At 35.4% G+C, this 18,783-nt stretch overlaps 1 protein-coding gene across 1 annotated transcript in view; it reads right to left on the reverse strand.

The window, feature by feature from the left end:
• Window positions 1–18,783, reverse strand: part of SOX6 (SRY (sex determining region Y)-box 6) — a 239,801-nt gene that overhangs the window by 201,771 nt on the left and 19,247 nt on the right. Inside the window, exon 3 of the mRNA XM_010150535.1 lies at window positions 9,750–9,960. Coding sequence (XP_010148837.1) covers window positions 9,750–9,960 — 211 coding nt within the window. The remainder of the gene's footprint in view (window positions 1–9,749; window positions 9,961–18,783) is intronic.

The raw sequence follows: 18,783 nt of genomic DNA on the forward strand, positions 1-18,783 counted from the left end.
AAACAAAGAAGAAGCTTGGTTACAAATGGGAATTAGAAGGATTCATCACAATCCAAAATACACTTAGGAAGCACAGAAACATGCAATTCAGAACCCTGAATTACAATTTTTTCCTGGTTTTCACTTTGCACTCATCAGCTATGCACTAGGAAATGAGAGCACACATAGGGCTAAAACTAGAATTATACAGAGAAACAGGACTCAGACAGGGCTTAAACACACTATCACTGAAGTTAATGATAAAGCCCTTCTCGGCTTTAAAGGTCAGTCCTAGAGTGGAACATTAAAGGACTTAAACCACATAAGAAACAATACCTAGGGTGCTGTGTGCAGTTCTGGGCTCTCCAGTACATGAAAGACGTGGGCATACAATGGGCCAGCAGTGGGCCCCAAGACAACCAACTAATGGGAGCATGTCTTACATGAAGAGGGGCTGAGGGAGCCAGGAGTGTTTAGCCTGGAAAAGAACAGACTCCAGTGGATAATATATAAATATCTGATGGCAGGAGTAAAGAACACAGACCCATACTCTTCTCAGTGGTACCCATTGAAAGGCCCAAAGGCAAGGGTACAAGTGGAAATACAGGAAATTGCCTTGGAACATAAGAAAAACCTTTTTTATTGTAAGAATGACCAACCACTGAACAGGTTGCAGAGTTTTCATCCTTGGAGGCACTTAAGAACTGATGGGACACTGCGCTGAGCAACCTGTTCTAGGTGATCCTACTCTGAGTGGCAGGATTGGACTGGATGGTCATGAGCGTTGTCTTCCCACTTCACTAAGGCTCTTTCATGCTTTGGCTGATATACATGAAAGAAGAAAGCTGCTTTTAATGACTGCATCCTAAATTTTATTATGCTGAACTGAGCAGTTCTTTGTAAAAAGGATAAACTCAAAATCCAATTTCCTCCTTCACATTATAAATACTTGAGAAGATTTCCAAAATTTCTAACCCCAAATTCTTCCCATCACAAATTTCAGGGAAAATAAAACTGTCTAAAAAATATTTAAAGTAGTATTTTAATTGGAAAAAAAAGAAAAAACACCAACTAATTTTTTTTCCTAATTCTTACTTGTATTTAATAATACACAAAAGTAACTAACACTGACTGGATTTAGCCTCCTTAACATAATATTTGTTTGGCATTAATTAGCACGGCTGAAGACTAATATTTATAATTGTTTGTTGTTTCCACTGGAGGCAGGTTTCCCTCATGAAAATGGCATCTTGGAGCTTCAGACTAAAACACAAAGGTGAGAGTAGCTGCTCACTCCATTAGGTGAACAAGGCAGCCTGAGCATGTAGCTGCCTCGTGCAAGCAGGTAGCAAAGCCTCTGTCTGTCTTGTGGCAACCAAATAAAGTTGTCAAAATTATTTTTAAGTAATGATAAGGTATCTCAACCAAATACAGTATAGAAAAATAAGGAATATATCAGCATTTAAAATGTATATGCTGCTGAGCATTTTTACTGTCATTTCTTTAAGAAAAGCAGATATAATTAGCTGTATCTCTAAAGTGCGTACCTAGCATTTTTATTATGTATTATAACATTTTGCTTAGAGTTGACATTTTTATTCTGACAAGCACTGTCTGGAGAGCTCTCAATAAATAATACATTTACAATTTTCAGTAAATAAGCACTGGACACAAATCGTTATCCTTACTTACAGCTGCCCCTCTCTAATAGTGCTTTTACAAGTAAGGTGACTATTCAGTCTAATGCAATACTCTCAGTGCTGGGAAGATATTTTCATTCATTATCCCAGTCACAAGCACTTAAACCACTTTTAGGCCCTGTTGCAAACCAGCAAAAACAACTAAAACTAAAGTTCATCACCAAAGAAATCGGAGGTCATTTACCCTACAGAATTTGGAAAATACAATGGCATACAAATGGCCGCATTTGAGCCCTATCTTTCTCTCAGTCTTTTATATTCACATGATATCAATTTCAGGAAGGTAAGTATTGCAAGTCCCTACTATTAACCTGATGATGACAAAATGTATTTCAATTCCCATTTTAAAGCGTGATCTGATCGTAACGTTTTTTGTGTCACAGTACATCAGAAACCAATGAAGTTTGAATTTATCTTTCTGCTGCCAAGATCACGCAACTGAAGCAGCTCTTCATATTTTTACACATATTTACTCACTTGTATGCTTCACCACAGAGCCCAGTATCAGTTGCGCCCATACATACTGAACTTGCATTTCTTACTGCCCTAAGGAAAACACTATTTTTTTAGATGTGCTTTTTTAATAATGCTTTTGTAATATTAATAACATATTAAGAGTATAAAGATAGCAGATCTTATACCATGTCTAGAAAGGAGACAAAAATGCAGAGGAGAATAGTACAGAAAATTACATAAAATGGAAGCATGGAGACAATTTATCACACAGTAAAAAATTAAATTCAATTGTATCCAGTAGTGGATAATGTCAGAATTTAGAGGTACAATGGGATTAAAGAAAAAGTTGAGGTGATCCTTGAAGATAAGACATTGGAAAATAGTCATTGATGTCCTCAGTGGTTAGAATGGTTGGTAGCTGCTGGTGTTGAGACCTCTGCCTGTTTCGGTTTAACCTGTCCCTGTCTACAGCTCTAATTCAGAGACAGTGAGGAAAGGCTGAAATCCCATTTGTACTCATGAAAATGATTTTACTAATCTCAAATATTCAGGGCTGAATAAAGACATTTCCTCAATCTAATGCAAGCATCTCAAAACGGTGAAATTAAACATCTACCCAACAATATCTTAAAAAGTAATCATAGCTAGAAGGAATGTCCCAATCTTCAGAATTGTGACCTGCATTTCAGACTCTCCCCACACCAGGATTCGAGTTGTGACCAACTCTGCTTATTAGCAAAAGCAACAATTTTGTAGAGATGTAGAGGTACAGAGCTTCAACAAGAAAACAACCTGCACTGGGAGCAGAACCTCAATAAAAGTAGAAGCTCTACAAAATGCCATAGATCCTATATCTAGGTAACTTCCTGATAGTAACCAAGGTGTATTTTTGCCTGATAGGTCTTCATGTGGCTATTTCCTTTCAGCTTCCAGCAGATCCTATTATGAAAAATGCCATCATCACACCTGCCACATTCTTGCTGATAAACCTGAATTAGAGCTAAGAACTGAAGGGACATGAAAACCTTTTAGCAAAAAGGATGTTCTCCATAATCTCTTAACTTATTTATATAGATCTTTCTTCATGATCCTTACTGAAAAGTCTGTACCATTCCCCATACTGAAAAATGCTGAAGAATTACTCTACTGTCTTCCACACGGAACCGGTGAGTAATGACTAGATGCTCAACTGCTACAACATTGGGCAAGATTGTAGTGTAGACAGTCAGATAATAAATGCAAAGGTAAGGTGGAAAGATGACAACATATGCCAGTTTCTTAAATAAAAATTGTTATATAGCATTTAGTCAGAAAACAGTACTCTGAAAGACTTAAAGGATATAAGACAGGAAATAATAAAAAATGCACAAATTCTCATATACCTAGAAGGATAAATAAAAATATAAGGACCAGATACAATACAGTAACACAGGTTGGTCTGCCTTGGAAGAAAAAAATAAAATTACCTAAATATATAATGCATTCTCAATGTCATTAAAAGACATTCATTAAAGTTATTTCTGCTTCACACAAGAATGAATTTTTGATGGCAAAATCAAATACATGAGACAGAAATAAACTAGACTCCTTTTAGTTAGCATTTCCCTTTAGTTAGCAGGACAATAACCCTAGAAATCATTTTCTTTGTAGTAATGTTCCTAAAAAGTCCTAAATTACTTTAATTTAACACATCAAGACATAGGAATTCACTGTACAATTCAACAAACTAATTCCTAGAAAATTTATGTTCTGTAAAACTTCTCTAAATAGAAGAGTATATTTTTCTAAGAGAGCAACATAAAATGCAAGAAAAAATAGTGACCAATGTGATTTTACCATGATCATCAGATGAAAAAAAAAAAAAAAAAAAGAGGGACAGTAGGTTGCAATTAATTATATGGTTAAGAGGTAAGTAACTCAAGAAAAGAGCAGTTTAGGAAAATATGCCTCATACCTCTCCTCTAAATTAATCTGTGTCATCTATTTCTTGTGTGGACTTCTGTGCTTTTGTGTTTGGAATCACGAGCTTAGCAGAAAAATTCCTCAGCCTAAATACTAGAAAATACAGCTTCTAATAAAAAGCAAGTAAAAGACACATATCCGATTAACTATATACATAACTGATTCTGAATCTGCTTACCAAAATTTATTCTTAAGAAGAAGAAAAGTGAAACACAATGAGGGTGGTACCTAGCATATGTGACAAGGTTTTTTTGAAGATAATGAAAGAATTTTGAAGAAGGCAGGGTTTTTCATATCCCAAGTTCTTGTTTGTAGCTGAGAGGAACTAAAGTTACCATTTATGAATTCCACAGGTATCACAAAAATAGAATAGTAGTATTAATTCATTTTTAACAATTAGTTTGCATAGTACTAATACCAAATCCCAATAACTTTTTAAAGCACTAAAACAGGATAAAATATCATAGCCATCAAGAAAACTGAGGAATAAAAAACAGGGGTCTATAAATGCTAGGTGTATTAGGCCAACCAGGGCTCATGCCTTCATCAGTGGAAAGCGTAGGTGTAGAGCACAAAAGAAGACAGATACCTTGAACTAAAACTCAGTAAAACTTCTGGAACACATTCAAAAATATGCTTTGGCCACAGATCATCAGTAGTTTGCTTCTAGACCTGATCCACAAAAACAGAACTCCCGACATGTAATGGCCTTAAAGTTTGTGCTTAAAACTATTACAGAAAAAAAGTGTGTACGTCTGAACTCTGTCTGTTCTTAGCTGTGACAGGCTTGAAAGCAAAAATACAAAACTGAAACTCTCCATTTGTTTAATACAATATAGCACACACAGATTCCATAAAGAAAAAAGAACCCAAAACAACAATAACAAAACAACATACCCCCAAACCCCAACAACAAAAAACCTGCATAAAATTACAACCAAAATGGTTTACCAGCCTCCAGTTATAAAACTGGAGTTGTGAAAGTTTCAGTTTCTTTATTTCTCAGTGAAGCCAAGAGGAAACATGTATACATTTTTCTGTGCAATGCTTGAGTATAATTTCCTTACTGTCATGATAGAAAATTTTATAGGGGAATTATTAATCCAATAAAAATATAAATATGAATAGAAATGTAAAAGAAAGTCTTCAGTTATTATTAACTAATGAAGCTGAAGGACAAAATGAAACAAAACATAAAATCAGAAAAAAAAATCTCTACAGAGTAGTGTAGTAAGATTTTCCCTACTGCATACAAAATGAATAATGCATGTGAATCCTTAATTTTTAATTTAGATATCTTAAGATATCGTATATCACTATGAGTTACATATATCCACCCATAGAGAGAGAGTGCAAACAGGTGCACATGACAGAGAATAGATGGAAATTTATGAATACACTACTCTTTATATAGATGTTCATTATTCCAACATGCATACGTCAAAATCTTTGATCTCTGAATGTTCAACTATGGTCTTCAAGGAGGAAACAAGAATGGGAAGCAGTTTATAAAAAGCTTGTGCCAGAATTGTGAACTGAGCTTGGCTGAAAAATGATACTGTATACATTGCTCAGAATCAAGGTCAAAAGTGAATTAGGAATCCAGGCCCTGAGTAATGAGGGCTTAGCACTTAGCAGAAATGACATGCCCAGTTTCCAGCTCAGAAGTGCCAGCTGACCTGCCAACCTAGCATTCCAGATCTGAAAGGGGGAAATCTGCTCTTCTAGCTACAGACAAGATGTGTACTACTAATTATTGCCCATAGATGCTTGTGATGAAGTACAGTAGGATAGTTGTCTGGAAGCCAATTCTCAGCCTAGAATGCAGGCAGCCCAGACAAAGTAAATGTGTCCCACAAAAGTAATATAAGCAAGATTCTGAAAGAAAGGTCTTTTACTGAAGGGCAAGAGAAAAGGAAAGACAGTCTGACCATACAATCTAACATAAACTCTTCATTTGAGCTGTAAAGAGATTTAATACTTGATTGTCCTGGAGGATACTTCTACAGAAAGAAGCCCATAAAACAATCCTTCTGCTCATAGAAAAAATAAGAAGACAACTATCTTGAAGTTATCCAAGGCCCTAGAGTCTAGCGTTGTTGATTAAATTAGACACCTGTTCATTTCTGACCTCTTCTGCCTTATGAGAACACATCAGCAAAGTCTTTACATACTCAAATTAACTCAAAATATTTGTAACATTCTTTTCTTTTTTCCCAGGTACAATTTTCTCATCAATTTTCTCATTTCCAAATCATTACAAATTAAGACACAGGAGTGCCTTGGTGTACAAAGTATGCAAGTATTGGATCATGAAGTCACAAAATGTTGCTTATCCTGTGGTGTTGGTAATCTTTGTTCAAACTGCAAATCATGCTAAGAACATATTTAAGGTATATCCAGCCCTGTATGAGGCGCTCATGTTCCCAGTATTATGCACAAGACATGACACTGGCTGAAGCACTATTATTAAAGAGAGATTAAAACAGCTGTACATTATGCTGAAGCACTCACTAGACGGTCCTGGATTACAAGCAGCACTTGACCATTTAAATCACTACAACAACCAGATTTAACCAGCTGGGCCATATTCTCTTAGGCAATGCCTGTTGACCTCCTCAGTCACAGCTGCTCAGATGAAATTCTCATTAGACAACTTATTTTCAGAATCCAAAGGACTCTGATTAAATATATCTATTGAGACACGATAAAGTCTTTCAGTATACACTTCCTGTCTGGTAATTTGAGGTACAACAGAGACCACAGGTAGTATATACAAGCACAAGACACCTAATAGCTGAAGGTATACCACAAAATATTTAAGTATATTACACAAATTCAGTTCCTATAGATGGACCAGAAAGTTACTGTAATAGCATTAGGTGACTTGCTGCTGCATTCGCACGGGGGTTAGAGCAGACAAGTAGAATTCTTTATTGCATTTCTAACTCTACAGTTAGCTTGACATATGACCGTATGCCAGCCCAATTCCCACAGCTACTTCAATGGTCATGGAGCTCTTCCCTATAAAAGATGCTAACATTTAATTTATTCAAAGGTGTGATGCAAGACTTCAGGCCCCACAGATTTTCTGAAGTAGCATAGGGTAGAAATATATGTCTTTTCCCCATTACACCTGTTAAAGCAATTATATTATGCCATCTATTTGCTCAAGAAATCAGCAGGTTTTTTTTAGTTTGGATAAGCAGTTTTGTGACAGATAAGGACTTACTACACAAAGGGTTCCTCAACAGCATTGGTTGCATACCATTTTAAGAAAAGAAATCCTATTTTAAAGGATAGATGTTAAAATGCATCATGAATGGTACATGCATGATTAGGCTAAAAATTAGGTTGTTCAAAAGAGACTACGATGGCAAAACATTTCCAGATTCTCAGCCCTCATTTCTCCAACTGACTGCACTGAGTCAGTTGCAGCACCCACAGTCACAACAAAGATCAGTCTTAAAATAGCAATTATTTTTTTAAATGTTATTTTATTCCAACCAAACGAGTATGGAGAGTTTACTACTTTTTAATTCAGAGAAACCTCTGAATACTGAAGTAGGCATTCAAATATGTCATAAGAATTTTGGTATTCCCAGTCTACACAGAAATTTAAGACCACTGAACTTCCTAAGTGTAACATCCTGAAGAATTTCCAATTTTTCTATTAATGATTTTTCTGTGTTAATTTATATAATACCAATCAGATGTTCATTAATTATTTTCTGTAAAACAGAAGTGACCTTTTTTTCTACAGAAAATCCTGGATAGATTGAAAACAGCTTAACATGAAGATACAGCCAGTTAACTTTAAAATTACAGGCAGACTTTAGAACAGTTTTCCAGTATAATGTGGTCCATAAAAGACAAGATTATTGTATAGATCAGAAATTGCCTTTATTTCACAGCTGGTGAGAACACGACAGCATGGAAGGCTCAGACCCTGTGAGAGGGATCTCTCTGCTGTGCACATAACTCTCTTAAATCAAATAGTATATACTAATATAGAGGAAGTCCAGAAAATTCTTGAGAATTCATACAAAAATAAGCTATGAAATGCTTGAAACCTTACAGTAAGATATTATGTTTAAACTTTTTGATGCACATTTTTATTAGCACACCATTCAGTATACTCCTGGAAAAGTCTAAGATGCAGTGTCACTATAATCAACAGCAACTTGTAAACTCCCTCAGCAAAGTATGAGCCAAGACCTTTGATTAGCATGGAGTGTCGAACGACTGTTACTGACTGTAAAAAACGACTTTGCCAAAGTAACATTTAAAATAGTTTTCCTAGTCTAACCACCAAATCTAAGAAAGCAATTTTTAAAAAAGTGATCTTTACAGCTGAAAACAGACAGATGGTAGTAAAGAATCTGGGACATTCTCTCTTTAGAGATGTTTCACCAGCTTCAGAAAGGACACCTATAGAACACATTTATCTATGTGCTGGCATTTAACAATTATGCCAAGAAATTTGAAAGCTTACTTCCATCCCTACATGATTTTATCCCATATTTAAACATATTATTTTATCAGCATAAAATTTAATTGAGGCAAGGGAAACTAAAGTGCACTATTTGAAGTGCACTGTGACCATAGGATGACATTGAGGAGGTAAAATAATTCTGAACTCATTCATATTTCAGAGGAAAAGGGATCACAAAGTTCTATTGCCTTGTGGTTCTACTATGTTACAAATATCCTTCCTGGGTTATTTTTAATGCCACAAAACACACTGGTAAAGTAACTAACAGAATGCACACAGATGCCTCCACCTATTTATCTATTTCTGACCCTCCTGCTCTCACATCTTCCCTGGTTCAAACTCATGAATGAGCTCACAGACCAGAAGGCTGCAGAAGAAACCAAGCTTTATTCTACTTGACATGGGGAAAGATTTTCATAGTGGACTCTGGCCATATGCACACATACATTGACAAACTCATTCTCCAATTCTGCTTAGTTCCTGTCAAGTCCAAAATCTTAGAAAAGTCAATGAAAATACCTGAATAAAGACTGAATACACAAACCGCTTTTGAGCTCAAAGATCTGTCCTGATGTCTCTTTTAAAACTTGTAACAATATCTGAACAGCCTGTAAAAAAAATTATTTCTTCAGACAGAATTCTTGATATATAGGTCAGAAAAGGTACCCTTTACACTTAAAACTGTTTCCCATTCTCCTAGTCATAGATGTTGGGCCATTAAGGTGATGAAAGATGAAAATTTCTAAAGCAGAACAAACCAGCTCATGTTTTATTCATTTCTATTGTTTAAAATAAACATTTATCTTTTAAAAGAAAAAGAACAAATACCACTGAGGAATATTGCTCACAACTCTAAAACCAGTTAAGAATTCATCATAATCTCTCAAACAAGAGTTGAGTTTTCACCTAAGCCGACATTCTTGCTTTGATTCACAGACAACCAACACAATTTAGAAAGTTTTAAAAAAATGGCATGTTTTTCTAAAATCCCTAATGGATCTCATACTACCATTGCCATGGTAACCTGTGAACAACTTTATCCTAGCCTTTGCCAATTATGCAGTTTTCTGGCTCTTGATACCCAACACATTCTTTATGCCACAAAAATTGTAAGGTTTGGGGGTGGGGAAACTGTATCGGTCTTATCCAATACATACCCTCTTGCTCAGTCCTGGTCATTTCTTCTAGTTTCTTCTGCTTCAGTGTGTCCACTACATCTGCAAGGCTTCCTTTGCGGCGTTCTGGCGTTCCAAAATTAACACTGGTCATTAGCTCACTGCGGTCACGACCTCCTTCGTCGGGCTTGTTTGGTGAGGTAGAGGTATTTCGGAAGGAATATAGGGAACATAACTTATTACTCTCCGACTCCTGCAAAGAAACAATACAATGTGAAAATATAGGCTATTCTTTTATGTCAGAAGGATCTCAAACAGGTAGAAGTTCAAAGCATTATTTATTAGTCTGTAATGCTAACGAGCCCACACGTATCCTTTAGTTTCTAAAATGAGCATTATGATTTGTATTTCTCAGTTTCAGTGTTTGACAGGGCCTCTTTTATTTCCTTAAGACCAGACCTCTCCATGCTTCTAACGATCATACTTCATGCCTGAGATACTCCTCATCAAGGATTTTCCTTGTCAGAAACAAGCCACTTCAACACTTTTTTCAATGAATGTGTTAAGCTTTTACAGTTTTCTTTAGTTCTTTAAGTAAGGGCAATGCATGTAGCACTGAGAAAGAAAACACAGGGAAGGACAAATTATTCCTGGATAGATCTTCAACTAATGGAAAACAACATAACTTTAAAACTAGAAGAAGAGTTAGGCCAATAGTGACTGAGGAGCAAAGAATCTACTTCACAGTTAAACAAAGCTTATGGTATGTGTCTACCCATGCTCATTCACTGCTCTGTAAATTAAACCCTTTTCTTAGAGAGTGAAGGTTATAATGCTCCTAATATACAAAAGGAGATGTTACTTTCCAGGCTAACATAAACAAGAATGAGCAAGGAAGTGTATTTGTGTCAGAACAAGTCATGTATGTTGATACATAGCTACCGAGACTACATGTACCAGAGGAGGTGTTAGATAGTCAAAAACAGCGAGAAGTAAAAAGGGTTCATCTCCCTTGTCAATCAGTAACACACAGTATTTGAGCAATAAGCCAAAAAAAAAAAAAGCACCAAAAAGCAGCAAGTAATTAATTTCTTCTCAGTTTTGCGATACCACCCAACAATCAAGCCCTTCGTGAACTTCTCTGGCTCAGACACATTCTCCCAACCATAGATACAACATTTGCTGCATCGCTGCTTTCAATCGTTCAGCTAAAATGAGAAAAAATATCTTCAATTTGCCCTCAAAAACATATCCATGAGAATTTCTTGCACACTTCCCTTTCCAAAATTATTATTCTATTTGAATTTTAATACTACTAGGCTAGGAGTGCTAAAAAGTGAGGATAAAAAAATATCAAGTTTTTTTTGTTTATGGTATGCCTACAGATGTCAGCATGTATATTCAATGCCATAAAACAGATTTTCTGTAACATTAAAGAGTAATAATAATGGAAGAAATATATTTAAGAATTACAAGATGAATTACTAGTTCTAACTGAAATCATTCTCCCAATGGAGTGTTCCCCACAAACAATAATAGTCCTACCACTCTATGATCTGAAAATGCCTATTTACAGCATACTGAAGAAAATTGTGCTGGGATATGTTCCAGGTGAAATAAGGTCTGAAGAAAGAGGGACTAGAGAGAATTTTAACCCTTGGCAAGAACATCAGACATAAATCTTTGCTACAGTCGTGAACGGACTAAGAAGTAGCTGTGCAATGTAACAGAAGGAGCAACACTAACAATGAGCAAGTGTGGTAACTAAGAGCTGTGGACTGCATAGAAGGTGGTGCTGACAAATCGTCACCAAGCACAGCAGTATATGATCAGCACAGCACTATTATTGCCACTGGAGATGGAGGTAGCGTTTTCTAGTGATGCTGAAAATGTATTTATTCACTAAGACTGGCAACTAGAATAAGACAATATTGCATCCCAGCAGTAGCAGCACCCCTGTCAACACAGTAGGAGCGACAGAGGTTCTGTAAAGCACATACAGAAAGAGAAGTGACACGGAACAAAACTTTACCTTCATTTTTTCATCTATCAAACAGTACGAATTTTTCATTCTATCCATTTTTATTCATCAAAAATCACAAAGGACAATAGTAGCTTAGGCAGACTAGGTACACAGCTGGATTTATTTGGTTGCCTTTAGAAAAGGAAGGCTTTCTTATGTTCAATTGCTTCTGAAAACTACTTTGTATTTTTCTTAAAATATGGTCTAAGTTACAATAGAGATGAAAGAAATCTTCTATTTTTCTAATTTTAAACTTGAATTTCTATAATATATTTCCTCAATGAAGAATCCATAATATCTATCAAGGTATTTTCACCTTTGAAGATAATAGTGTAAGAACAACTCAGTAATTTTAAAGGAGTTTGTTCTCAAGAAAGCGACATCCTCCTAGAGGACATGACACATGTTCATCAGGCTCAATTCAGGGTTTTTCATGCTCTCAGCAAGGAATACCAAATCTTTCGCTTAGGCTGGAAACAAGAAGATAAGGCTAATCCATGGGGCAAGTAGAAATGACTGAATGTTCTTCCTCCCTGTAACATACCCTCTCCCTCATTTGGATGTATACGTGGTCCAGCACAATGTTCCTTCCCTGCTGATGAAAGACTCTCCAAGTCCTGCCTCTGATAGGCAGCAAATGCACAATTCTTTTCTTTGCCTAAAAGCTGCAGTGTCCATGATGAAGATGAGACAAGTTCAAACTCCATGAAAATTATGTACATTTATAGAATGGAGGCAGAATGACAGCCTTTGCAAGAATGAGGATCTCACCAACTATTTTATATTGTCACTTTTGGGTGTAACTGAAATGTAGAATAAAAATAAAATTATAGAAGGTATCCCTAATATTTTTGGTTCTGTTTGGCCTTACAGCTAGAGTATTTGGGTCACTAAATGGCTAATACATTTGCAGAGTATCATCTGAATTGGCACTCAAAGAGACCCTCAAGGATGGCTTCCTGACCCCCATCTTTTTCTAAAATCAGAAAGGGTTAAGAAGAGTGGCTGAGGATTCAGAAGGAGAACTGCACAAGCTAAAAGACATTCAAGGGATTAAATGGTCAAATGGAAAAACTGTAGAACAGTCCAGTGCAAATGCCATATCTAATAACAGCAGAACTCAAAAATTTAACACAGAGCACATTTCTTTATCCAACATTGGTGAAACTCAGTTACAATAAACCCCCATAATTTACTCTTGACTGTATTAGGATTAATTCAATTACCAGTCAAGAAATAGAACAATATTGACATATTAATAAAGTGTCAGTATCAAAATATTATGTCCATCTGAAGCATATTTTACTTCCAATAAGAATGGAGTGCTGAGAAAAGAAGAAATTTAAGAAAAAGCTATATTCGTAAAATTATGAATTTGGTTGTAACAGGAAATGTTAGGTAAAAGTATTGCTTACTACAGAAAACATAGCAAAGTAGGTTTCTTCTCAGTTTGATCCAAAATGACATCTGGTTCAGATTGTTCCGGATCCCACCATACCTTTTCTAGGCTTATGTAACTATTGTCCCACTCACATGCTAATGTTGAATAATTGTAGAACTGTTTGTGCCCAAAGCAGAACACACAAGGGTAATGCACAGGCACTTTTGTCCACCACAATGGTGGCATTTCCAGACTAGACCTTAATTATTGGCAAACAATAAAATTTTAAGACAGCTTATTACACAAAATTAGGCATAAATCTGACTACTTAAGGAACGACATGTGTGATGCTTTACATGCTATTTTTGAAGTGTTGGGGTTTAATATCAAGGTAAATAACAGGCATTCTTCCAGTATACATTTCCTTGCCAGCCCATTAGCACAGACAACATTTTATTACAGATCATTCAACCCACTGGGCTTAGTGTTCTGACAAAATGACTCTATTTTAAAAGTTTAAACAACTATATATATATACACTACAATTTAGGGATTAGGTTTCAAAGTGGGCAAAACAGAGAAAAATAAATAAACGCACAAAAGAGAGAAAACCAGAAATTAGCAAGTCATGAATACTAAAATACTATGCATGGCTCACTCAGGTATCTGTAGTCCATGCATGAAATCATGCTTTTACTTACCCCTAAAACCTCTACCTATCCCCCTGCTCATATGTCAATGAGGAAACAACATTAAGATTTCCAGTGCGATGCAGTAAAAGCTTTTGAAGGTCTGTCTTTGGCCTTTTTCACGTTAGAGGGGCAGCATACTTCTTTAACCAATCCCAAGTTTGCCTTGAATATGTGTGATCCAACAACAGTGTCCTTAGCCCCATTAGTTTTCCAGTCTGCCTGATGTAAACAATGAGTGGCCTCTTGGCCACTCCTTTTAGAGTTTCAGTGAATGGCTCAAGTATATTTTTGCTAATGGCAGAAACAATTCTGAATAATTATAAACACAAAGTAAAGAGGGGGACTCTTTGTGACTACATACATGGTATTTTCTTCACATTCCATAATAATTCCTTTAAAACTGTTACATTAAGATAATATGTATAGATATTTCAGCATGCTTCTTACTCTGAGAAAATTCTTTTTTAGCATATACATTCACTAAATTTCACAAGTTACATTGGTAAAAATTTCAAAAGGAGCTGCTTAGTTTCTGTACAAAGGAAGGAAAATTCTTATACTTTCTTAAATGTTTCTGTTGCAAAGGGATTGAACCAATAATTGTAATATTCTTGTCAGTGTAAAAAATTTATTTTATTGTGCATTTAGATTCTAACAGTTTAAGTAGTTCATTTTCCCATCAGTGGTCCCACTGGTTTTTACAGGATAAATTAAGTACTGCTCTGGGTGCTGTACATAAAGGTATTTAAAGCTGACCCAGCATTTTTCATGTCAGGAAGATAATGTTTACGGCAATATCTGCAAACTAAATCTTGAGCCAACTTGCATCAACTTCCATGAAGGTCTTTCACTTCCAAGATAGAGAAAACACACAAAATGACAGTTCTATTGGTGAAAGATTGCAGGCAAAAAACATGATTCAGTATTCTTGCTCCTTCTTCTGAATGGCCAAAGTACAAAATATGGGAGCTGCATTTCTGGGCTGCGAAGCAACACCTGTTTGGTGACTCCGGAATCATGAATGGAGATATGGCTTGTGGCAGATCTCTCTTTGGGAACCTTGTAAGGGTTAAGGACAGACTAACCGTCTGGTGAACTGGATTCTCTAGTCTGGAGCCTTAGAAGAGTATGAGGCTGCACATTTTAATAAAGAGATGTCACAAGTCCTTTATGGGACATTTATGTTTCACATAGGGAGCATAGGGTCTGTCTCAAAAAGAGAGGCACTCTGAAGGTGAGAAAAGAGGAAAATTCATGAACTGAAACTGTGGGCAAAATCAGGGTCAGAGTGTTAGTTAGAAATTTAAGAATAACTACCATCAACTTTGACTGAACATTGAGGACTGTAATCCTGATCAATAGCCAGAGAGAAAACTGTTTCTGTAAGAGTTCAACTGAAATCACAGGATGAATGGCCAAAAAGATGTAGAAAGCAAATATTACTAACATAAAATGTGTTAGCTGAATTGTTTATTTCCATGTGGATGAGGCTTTTCTGGTATAAAGGGGTAAGATATTTATCTGTCTCTGCATTGAATGGGACACATGTAAACACCCCAGGAAAGTTGGATATCCAGAGTGGTTTTGATTCCAAGTACTAGAGGCATGCTGGCACTTGGAACTACTTGGAGTTAACATATAATGAAAGCAAATGTTTACAAAATCATTTCCAATCACTACATTAAATAAGGTTTCCCATTTTGAGAAATTAAATTGAATAGAATTAAGAGAAATTAAAAATCTAAGTGATCATTTCCAATTCTCATCCGATTAAAAAACATAAAACCAGTTTTATTAAGAAATATTTATTTAAATCCAAGGCTTGAGAATGACTGCTATGAGCTGTTGAGAAAACATAATTTGAAAAGTCTCAGCAAATTATGCTCGTAGGAGGGCAAATGGCACGTAATGGAATAAGACCTCAAGTCTTTAACTCGGCATTTACTCTTATAAAACTTACACTGATTTCACTGCCATAGTCTGAATACAATCTGTAAAAGGCTTGTATTTCACCTTTTACACACATCTAAAAACCTCAAGAAGAAACAATACAGCAGTAAGCACTAGCTCTAAGCTGAGAAATAATATGCCAAATTAAGGGGGGAAAAAAAAAAAAGAAGAGGAAAATAACTCCAGATCAAAGGTTTAAAAATGAGATGACATAATAATCAGGCATACATGAGACAAATATGGCCTTATGAAAAGGCCACTGCAAGACTAGATATCTGTTTTGAAGGAATAGACACGGACATTTTGTTTGATGTAAAATATGACCACCTAATTGCAGCAATCCCTTCATACTCAGTTCTTGGAGCAAGCCAAATGGATCTAGGTACACCAACTTTTGGATAGAGAGATTTCAGAAGGTTACAAAACTATCTGATTTAAATCCTTCTCTTTACAAACGAGTAAATCTGTTAAAAATGTTGACAGGCATTTTGCTCCATTCCAGAACAGAAAATCACCTCAAAATTGTTGAATATTATAGCTATTCATTTATATATCACAATCAACTCAGCCACAAATGATATGCATAAACTCATGTGTGCTTTTGTAAGAGTTAGATGCTAAGGATTTCCTTAATTACTCAAATACCATATGTCCCAACTCCCTGTGTTTAGGTTTGATAATAAATCACAACAATATTGAGACTTTATGCCCTGGACTTTGGTTAAATGCTCTTATTACAAACATAATGGAAGAACCATTTACAGAACGAGTATTTAGACTTACATTTTCATCTAAACTGAAACTGAAGATGCATTGTGATCAGTCCCAACTGATTAGCACTGTTTACATTTTGGGTAAATAAAGACACATATTTTGTTATGTACGCTTGTCAGAAGCTGCCAAATAAAACAAGGATTGTGTGGCTTGGATATTCCAGACCACTTTGTATATATCCAACTTCCTCCTATTAGGTTGTCTTAGTTGTCCGATTTATAACTAGATCTATTGTAAATATCAAAATAAAATTTGTATTTATGTTTTTAGCAATATCAAATGCACATGGAAATCCTTCTCTGTATGTAGTTACATGACATGTATTACATGCTTTATGTATACCTTTTAGCATTTGCAGAGGAATGCATGCAGGAAACCAGCCTGCTGCACAGAGTACTTGTATTTCTGTAAGGTAAACACTGATGAAACATTTGGAAGATTGAAGTAAAAACAAGACATTTATGAGACATAAAGGTATCACATAAAACTGTTGTGAATTACAATAACATTGGCTGAATCCCAGAACAGATAATCCTTATAAACATGCAGGAATGTTGTAAACTGTATATGAATGTCAGTGATACAGTACATTAGGAGATGCATATTACACTTGGTGCTGTGTAAGTCTCAGTCACTGGATTTTTCATGGCCTCAAAGATTAAAATAAATATATGTAGTATCTTCCCTTCCTCCATGAAGGCATTTTATGTACAGTTTTATTATGCTGAGCAAAGATACCAAAGTCTGTTTTTTCTTGAGCTGTCAAAGTACAAAAGAAATGCAAAAAGTCCTTGCACAGATGTAGTAAAGTGCTGGATTTTATCTTTTGGCAGGTGCTCAATATGCAGCCCACATAATCACATGTTAATGACTGGAGTGTGTTAATCAGCATGCATACCTGATTCCTTCTTGCCCAGGAAAAAAAAATTTAACAATTTAGAGCATGTTAATGCTTCTACTTTTAAAAAAATGCATGCCAATACGCAGAAGTGAATTAAAAACTTTTCAGAAATTACTTTGTAAAAAATAGGAAATGTTAAAATAAGAGAAAGAAATAAAATGACTAGAGGTTTAGATGAAAATAAACTACAAGTCTTTTGTGAAAAATTCAGGTGATTATTAATTCTGTTTAAGCACAGTTCACCCTAGAATACAGGGAAAGATTTAAAATAGACCGTGCATTTCGAAAAAGCAATTGTAGTGTCAAGATTAAAATAATTCAAGTATAACAGGCATGCCAAAATGAACAATTATTTCATTCTTCTGAAAATAAATTCAATTTTATATTTCACCTTCCTTATTAAGCACATTATCCTGCACAATTTAATGAATTCTTTTATTATTTTTAATGTGAAATGTAAACACCTTCTTATGCTAAAGCTAGTAAAACTAAGACCTTGATCTTTCCAACCTTCAGATACGTGCTTAACATTAAAGTTGTTGGTAGTCCTATTAAAGTACAGGCAAGGCAAGCACATACCAAAATGCTTTTTGAATCAAAACATCATGCTGGGGGGGAGGGGGCGGTGTGTGTGAAATCTTGCAATATATTTCTCATAGAAATCTATTCTATGAAAACCTAAAATATCATATCATCTGCTTTTTCACATCCTTTAGTTTCAGCCAAAACTTCATCCCCATGCAATTACATGTGAAGGTATTTATCTCTTTAGTTAGATAACAATTCTGATGCACTACCTGGCATGCAGAAATAATACCACAAGCACAGTAGAATTGCTTTTGATCACCACAAAACTCAGATTTCTACATGTAAATAACAGCTGCAGGAACAATTTAGCAGATACAGAATTGCCAGAGTTTAGGGCATTTATACTTGATGCGTTTTATATGCTCATATCCAGCCCATAAATGAACTAAAAATAAAATTTCAAAACATGTAATTGTATCTATAACTTTTGAGAATTTAAAGCCATGAATTTATATAACAACAAATTCACAGTGTTTAGCATGTGTAAACGTTTTTCAGTGATCGTTCCTAAAAACTTGAGGTTATTTTCCTTAAAGGGAAGCACTTCCAAGAGAAGTTAATAACAAGGAGGAGTGACAGGATTGTGCTTGTTTACGTAGACACAGTAAAGCACTGAAACATTAAGAACTTCAGGATACCAATTATTTCTGCCTTTCTGATGCCAGTAGTTTTGCTAAAGCTATATAAAGTTAAATTTGATACTTGGTAACTTAAAATAATTTTTAAAGGTACAAATACATGTGGCATTAAGAGATCTTCACTTTTCC

The sequence above is a fragment of the Eurypyga helias genome, unplaced genomic scaffold (genome assembly GCF_000690775.1).
Source record: "Eurypyga helias isolate BGI_N326 unplaced genomic scaffold, ASM69077v1 scaffold8274, whole genome shotgun sequence".
NCBI classification, from domain to species: domain Eukaryota; kingdom Metazoa; phylum Chordata; class Aves; order Eurypygiformes; family Eurypygidae; genus Eurypyga; species Eurypyga helias.